The 7,724-nt window shown below is 39.4% G+C and overlaps 1 protein-coding gene across 2 annotated transcripts in view; it reads left to right on the top strand.

The window, feature by feature from the left end:
- The window catches only part of LOC125045549 (paired box protein Pax-6-like), a 25,202-nt gene extending 20,743 nt beyond the window's left edge, over positions 1 to 4,459 (top strand). The window contains exon 6 of one of the 2 annotated variants that reach the window (XM_047642869.1): positions 1,393 to 4,459. In XM_047642869.1, the coding sequence (XP_047498825.1) occupies positions 1,393 to 2,343 (951 nt within the window). In that variant the 3' untranslated portion in view covers positions 2,344 to 4,459. The remainder of the gene's footprint in view (positions 1 to 1,392) is intronic. The other variant, XM_047642870.1, reaches the window with a different exon arrangement.
- Positions 4,460 to 7,724: the final 3,265 nt, after the last annotated feature.

The following is a 7,724-nucleotide window of genomic DNA, read 5'->3' as shown; positions in this document are numbered from 1 at the left end:
TGATGATAATGATAATAATGATTTAGTAATTATTATCATAATGATAATGATAGTAAAATAATGATAATAACAAGTATAATAATAATAATGATAATAATAACATTAATAATAATAATGATAATAATAATAACAACGATAATAATGATATAATAATAATGATAATAATGATGATAATAGTAATAATAATAACACAAATAATGATGATATTGATAATAATAATAACAATAACAATACAAAAAAAATAATGATAATAATGATCATAATAATAATAATGATAATAATAATAATGGTATGATAGTTATAGTGAATGGAGATATGGTGTGGTTGATGATATGATAGTGAATGGTGATATGGTATAGTGGATATGATATGATATAGTGAATGGCACGGTATAGTGAATTATGTTGATATAGTGAATGATCTGATATAGTGAATGATCTGGTATAGTGAATGATCTGATATAGTGAATGATCTGATATAGTGAATGATCTAATATAGTGAATGATCTAGTATAGTGAATGATCTGATATAGTGAATGATCTGATATAGTGAATGATCAGATAAGGTGAATGATTATATGATAAAGTGAATGGGGATCTGATATAGTGAATAATATTAAGATATAGTGAATAAGAATTTAATATAGTCAATTATTTGATATTATGAATAAGGAATAAAAGGCTGTATTAACCATTGAGTAACAGAATACCGTAAATCAGTCTTATGATTTTATTGAAGAGGCACTCGACAATCTAATTGAAAATGGTCATGAAAGTCAGATAAATGTTAGAAATAATTTGAAATATATCATACAACAGCCTGATGTAGTAGGCATGTCATTGAGGCCATTAATGCGTCAATATACCAGGTGTATACTAGAATATACTTTAGTCATTTTTTTTAAAGGTTTGTCATTATGTTGAATATATTTAATGTTTCTTAGATATATTGGTTTATTCAAAATGGATCTAGAAATATTTTTTGTGGATACATTTTATGAGAGTAAAGAAGTAAAGTATATTAGTATATCATATCCTAAAAGCTTTATTACTGACATAATGCCCAACTATATCTAAGTATATCTAAGTATATCATAAATGTAGATTAAAGAGTATATTAGTGAAAGATTCAGTAGTTTAGGTGTAAGTTATTAAGTAAGTCGTAAGTAAGTAGACAGGCAAGGAAGTAAGTAGGTAGTCAGGAATATAAGTAAGGAGGTAGGAAGGTAGATACGTCAGTAAGTAAATAAGTAAATAGGTAGATAGACACACGTAAGTAAGTTAGTAAGTAAGTAAGTAGACAGTAGACACGTAAGTGAATGAGTAGATGCGTAGGTAGGCCGTAAGCGCAAGAGCCGGACCCCAGGAGTAACGCCCGCCTGGTTTCTGACAGGTGTGGTTTTCCAACAGACGGGCCAAGTGGAGGCGACACCAGCAGCTCAGCGTCCTCCGCCCCTACTCCTCCTCCGACGACCCTCTCCCCCACTCCCCGAGGACGACCTCGCCCTACTCCGAGGGCGCGTCGAGCCCCGACATGCGCCGCTCCCCGACCCCCCCGTCCCCCTGCCCCGTGCCAGCCCCCCTGGCGGCGCCCCCGTCGTCCGTCCGCCGGCCGAGCCCCACGGCCTGCGCCTCGCCCACCAGCCCCTCCAGCGCCTGCTCCACCACCACCACCTCGGCCCCGGCAGGAGGTTCCACCCCTGGCGGCCCGTCGGCGGCGCTGGGGCGGCGCTCCCCGCGGCCGGCCTCGACCTCTCCCCCTCCTCCCCATCCGCTGGCGGCGCACCCTCGCCTGCTCTCACCCCTTCCCCAACCTCCGCCTTCACCCGCATCGGTCGCCGCCCTCAACCTCTCCATGCCGCACCCGCTGCCCCACGCCCATCTCCGCCACAGCCCGCCCATCTCGACCTCAGCCCACCTCGGGCGCCTGAGCAGCCGCCCGCCGCCGCCTCCCTTGCTGCCCGCCAGCCTGCTCTCGCTGCCCCAGTACCCAGGCTTCTCACTCGGGCGTGACCTCACCCTCACGCCCATCAACCTCTCCAGCGCCCACGCCCGTGAGATCATGGCCGCCCAGGCTCGCTGCCTGCTCAAGTCGGCCGCCCACAGCGCCCACTACAAGTGCGAGGAGGAGGACAGCGACATCGAGATCGACCTCGACGCGCAGGAGGACAAGGAGAAGGAGGAGGAGGAGGAGGTGGTCGAGGCGCAGGACCTGAGCGTCAAGAGGAGGACGACGGAGAGCGAGGAAAAGGAGGAGGCCAAAGCGGAGGAGAAGAGTGCCGAGCAGACGGAGGAGGAGGAGGAGGAGGAGGAAACCAAGCAAGAGAAAATGGAAGATGCTTGAGCGCGGGTCGAGACTCGTGAGTGGATGAGTTTTAATCTCTCGTTTAAGGTAATTTATTGATTAATTTATGCCATCAACGAAGCTGAATGCTGACTATTTTACAAAGGAACACCCAGTGACTCGTTTATCGGTGTCAGCTACCGAACAGAGACGACAGTAGAAGCATTTTTAACTCTTGAAGCTTCGTGAAGCAAGAATCACTCATGGTTTCGAAGCCTCAGTCAATACGTGTCCGTTTCTCTCACTCGTAAAGGAATGGAAACTTAGTGGAAATAAATGTTACTCAGTCCACTGTCACAAACCTAAGAAATACTTAATAAAAAAAAAAAAAATTGAACGAAAAACTCAACTTATGTAAATATAGGTTTAAGTCTGAGATAGTGCTGGTCAGTTTTTTTTTTTTTTGTTCTATCAATTGTAAAAATCATGAAATCCATGACTGAAAGTGCACAAACGATTGAGCTTAAGTACTTATGAATGACCGATAGATGTAAAGTTATCATGCACAAGTTACTGATACTTATTTGTATAAAATCGTTATGTGTACAGTAGATATGGGTGTTATTGACTCTCTTAGGAAGAAGCTGAAGGGAAAGATTCTCCTGTTCATTTCATTTCTGTGAATAGCTAAACAACGAAAAAATAGTTTCATCATATATATTTGAAATATATGTATATATATATGTATATATACTATATATGTATGTAAAACTATATGTATATATGTATATATATATTATATTATATATTATATATATATATATATATATATATATATATATATATATATATATAACCTTTCAGAAACTCATGTCCGTAGGCTAGACACACAGTAGTTGATTGCACCAAAGACGTATTTTGTATCCATCTTCTCTTTTTTTTCTTTTCTCGCTTGAGTTACTGTTGTATATATTTCCTTTTCTTTCATTAAGAGTTAACAAACCAAAACAAAATCAAACGCATTTAGTTTTAAGGTTTTAATGTTTCTGTTTGACGAGAAATGTCTCCTGCCACATATTGATGGCAACGATGACCTTTTAGAAATGTATTTGTAAATATATATATATTTATGTATGTATATATGTATGTATGCATGTATGTATATATGTATATATACATACATGTATACATATACATATACATATACATATACATATATACGTATATGTCTATGTATATGTATTTGTGTAACATATATATATGTATGTACGTATATATGTATACATTCACATTTATATATGTATGTATAAGTGAGTTAGCCAAAGAGGTAGACCCAAGCCAATGTGAAAATGATCTCGTCTCTATTTATTCGATTTTCATAATGTATCGGACGAAAGTGGTCGTTCAGAGTGTAGGGATGAGAGAGAGAGGGAGAGAAAGAGAGAGAGAGAGAGAGAGGGAGAGAGGGAGAGAGAGAGAGACGGATAAATAACCGGAAGACAGAAGAAAATGAGCGGATGAAGTGAAAAGTGAAAGAGAATGATGAGGGAGAATGGATAAACCAGACAGGATGTGAAGCGAAGAGGAAGAGAAAAAAAAAAAGGGTGAAGAGGAAGAAGAGAAATAGAGGAAAAGACGGAAAACAGACGAGGAAAATTGAACAAGAAAAATAAATAGACAATGAAACAAGGAAGTGACTCAGTAGACGAAAAAAATGGATGAAATGAATCCTTCTTTTCCTCCCGCCAAAAGTGTCCGATTGCCTGCAATTCTCTCCGGCATCATCGACGTAGACGAAGACGAAGCCAAACTCAGCATCTCAACCCGTGGGCCGACGAAAATAAACAAAAAACAAACACAAATAAAACAACGAACAAAAAAAAAAACACAAACACACACACACACACAAACAAACAAACTTTAAATAGTATTCTCTTCTCTCACAAATTTTCCCGCCCCCCCCAAAAAAAAAAAAAATATCCTCATATATCATCAATTGCTCATCTCTCATCCTAAAATTATAGAAAAAAACAACAACAACGATAGAACTTAGATATAAGATTAAGATATATATATAATAAAACAGAAAACTGAACCCTTTGCCAAGCTTATATTTTTGCACGTGCCTTTGTAATATTAAGTGTGTGTGTGCACAGTAAAGGTGTGAGGCATGGAATTATGTAGTTTCATTTCACCCTTATGTACATTTTGTGTGTGTATGTGTGTGTGTGTGTGTGTGTGTGTGTGTGTGTGTGTGTGTGTTTGTTTGTTTGTTTGTTTGTTTGTTTGTGTGTGTTTGTTTGTTTGTGTGTGTGTGTTTGTTTGTTTGTTTGTTTGAATGTGTGTGTGTTTGTTTGTGTGTGTTGTTTTTGTGTGTGTGTGTGTGTGTGAGAGAGAGAGAGAGAGAGAGGGAGAGAGAGAGAGAGAGAGAGAGAGGGGGAGAGTGGGAGAGAGAGAGAGAAAGAGAGGGAGAGAGGGAGAGAGAGAGAGAGAGAAAGAGAAAGAGAAACAGAGAAACAGAAAAAAAGAGAGAAAGAGAATGAGAAAGAGAAAGAAAAAGAAAAAAAGAAAAATAAAGAGAGAGGAAGAGGGAGAGATAGACAGATAGACAGAGATAGGTAGATAGATAGAGGGAGGGAGAATAGAAGATAGATAGAAAAATCGGTTTCCTGGTGTGGGGGGGGGGGGGGGTCAAAGATAACGAGGCAGATAGAGAAGAAAAACAAAACGAAAAAATTGGAAAAGAAAAATCGATAAACGTGAATAGACAAACAGACCAACAGAGAGAAAGAGAATGAGAAAGAGAAAGAAAAAGAAAAAAAGAAAAATAAAGAGAGAGGAAGAGGGAGAGATAGACAGATAGACAGAGATAGGTAGATAGATAGAGGGAGGGAGAATAGAAGATAGATAGAAAAATCGGTTTCCTGGTGGGGGGGGGGGGGGGGTCAGAGATAACGAGGCAGATAGAGAAGAAAAACAAAACGAAAAAAGTGGAAAAGAAAAATCGATAAACGTGAATAGACAAACAGACCAACAAAAGACAGACCTAAATAGACCACACAGATAGATTGGAACCAGCGTACAGATATAGAAAGTTGGAAATGGAGAGATACGGGCCGATAGACAGCTCAATAGATAGATAATCTGGTGAGTTGACCAAGATAGATTGATAGATAGATATAGTGAGAAATATACGCATATAAGTACATGAATATATATATATATATATATATATATATATATATAGAGAGAGAGAGAGAGAGAGAGAGAGAGAGAGAGAAGAGAGAGAGAGAGAGAGAGAGAGAGAGAGAGAGAGAGAGAGAGAGAGAGAGAGAGAGAGAGAGAAATGAAATATCGATCGATATATCAATAGCTAGTAAATAGATAGTTACAGGTATAGCCAAGATAAATAGAAAAGAAAGAAAGAAAGAAAGAAAAACACAGGTAACAAATAAAACAAAAATTAAAGATTAAATAATCCGATGAAAAAATAAAAATATAACAAAAATATAACATAACCAAAATAAACATAAAAATAAAATAAATATTTAAAAAAAGATCCCCTTTCTTTTCAACCCAACAGTTAATAAAAAAATAAAAAAAAGAAACAAAAAGAAAAAAACAAAAAAAAAACATAGCCAATACATAAAAGAACCCCCGAAAAACGAAGAAAAACGAAAAAAAAAGAAGGCTATACATTAACCCTGCCGTTAACGACGTATGACAGGGTGATGACTGGGCGTTATTAGCGCCAATGAAAATCAATGGCGTCCGGTAATGACCAATCAGAAGCAGGTAATTACATCGCCGACAAAACAAAAGAGCAGCGCCAACCGCTCTCGTGTCTTTTTTTTTTCTTTTTTCTTTTTTCTTTTTTTTTGGGGGGTGGGGGGTGGGTGGGGGAGGGGGGGTTGGATAAAGAGGAAGAGGAGGAAAGGGTTGGGTGGGAGGGAGGGGGTAAGGGTAGGGGGGGGGGGGTGGGGGGAGGGGTTGAGGTAGGAAACGCGGGGTGAAGAGAGGGAGGAAGGAAGAGGAAGGAGGAAGATGGGGGGAGAGAGAGAGAGAGAGAAAGAGAGAGGAAGGAAGAGAGAGAGAGAGTAAACAAGAGAGATAGATAGATAGAGAGAGAGAGAGAGATAAGAAGGAAGAGAGAGAAAGAGTAAACAAGAGAGAGAGAGAGGGAGAGAGAGAGAGAGAGAGAGAGAGAGAGAGAGAGAGAGAGAGAGAGAGAGAGAGAGAGAGAGAGAGAGAGGAAGGAAGAGAGAGAAAGAGTAAAGAAGAGAGAGAGAGAGAGAGAGAAAGAGAAAGAGAGAGAGAGAGAGAGAGAGAGGAAGGAAGAGAGAGAAAGAGTAAACAAGAGAGAGAGAGAGAGAGGGAGAGAGAGAGAGAGAGAGAGAGAGAGAGAGAGAGAGAGAGAGAGAGAGAGAGAGAGAGAGAGAGAGAGAGAGAGAGAGAGAGGAAGGAGAGAGAGAGAGAGAGTAGAGAAGAGAGAGAGAGAGAGAGAGAGAGAGAGAGAGAGAGAGAGAGGAAGGAAGAGAGAGAAAGAGTAATAAAAGAGAGATAGAGAGAGAGAGAGAGAGAGAGAGAGAGAGAGAGGAAGGAAGAGAGAGAAAGAGTAAACAAGAGAGAGAGAGAGAGAGAGAGAGAGAGAGAGAGAGAGAGAGAGAGAGAGAGAGAGAGAGAGAGAGGGAGAGAGAGAGAGAGAGAAAGAGAAAACAAGAGAGAGAGAGAGAGAGAGAGAGAGAGAGAGAGAGAGAGAGAGAGAGAGAGAGAGAGAGAGGAAGGAAGAGAGAGAAAGAGTAAACAAGAGAGAGAGAGAGAGAGAGAGAGAGAGAGAGAGGGGGGAAGGAAGAGAGAGAAAGATTAAACAAGAGAGAGAGAGAGAGAGAGAGAGAGAGAGAGAGAGAGAGAGAGAGGAAGGAAGAGAGAGAAAGAGTAAACAAGAGAGAAAGAGAGAGAGAGAGAGAGAGAGAGAGAGAGAGAAAGAGTAAACAAGAGAGAAAGAGAGAGAGAGAGAGAGAGAGAGAGAGAGAGAGAGAGAGAAAGAGAAAACAAGAGAGAAAGAGAGAGAGAGAGAGAGAGAGAGAGAGAGAGAAAGAGTAAACAAGAGAGAAAGAGAGAGAGAGAGAGAGAGAGAGAGAGAAGAGAGAGAGAGAAGAGAGAGAGAGAGAGAGAGAGAGAGAGAGAGAGAGAGAGAGAGAGAGAGACTAAACTATGAATCAATCTATCAATCTATTAATCTATCAATCTATATATTTACCTATCTATTTATCCATTTACGTACAGTATATTTATATATGAAATATAAAAAGCGAAAATAAGGTAAAAAAAGACTGAATAGAAAAAATAAAAAAAATAAAAAAATAAAAGAAAATGAAAAATACTTTTTTATTTTCGTTTTTCTTTCTTTCTTATTCATCTTTTTTCTTTGTATTTGTCTT

This window comes from Penaeus chinensis, chromosome 37 (genome assembly GCF_019202785.1).
Source record: "Penaeus chinensis breed Huanghai No. 1 chromosome 37, ASM1920278v2, whole genome shotgun sequence".
NCBI classification, from domain to species: Eukaryota; Metazoa; Arthropoda; class Malacostraca; order Decapoda; family Penaeidae; genus Penaeus; species Penaeus chinensis.
The sequence above is the reverse complement of the archived record's forward strand: the minus strand, read 5'-3'. Positions and strand labels throughout refer to the sequence as shown.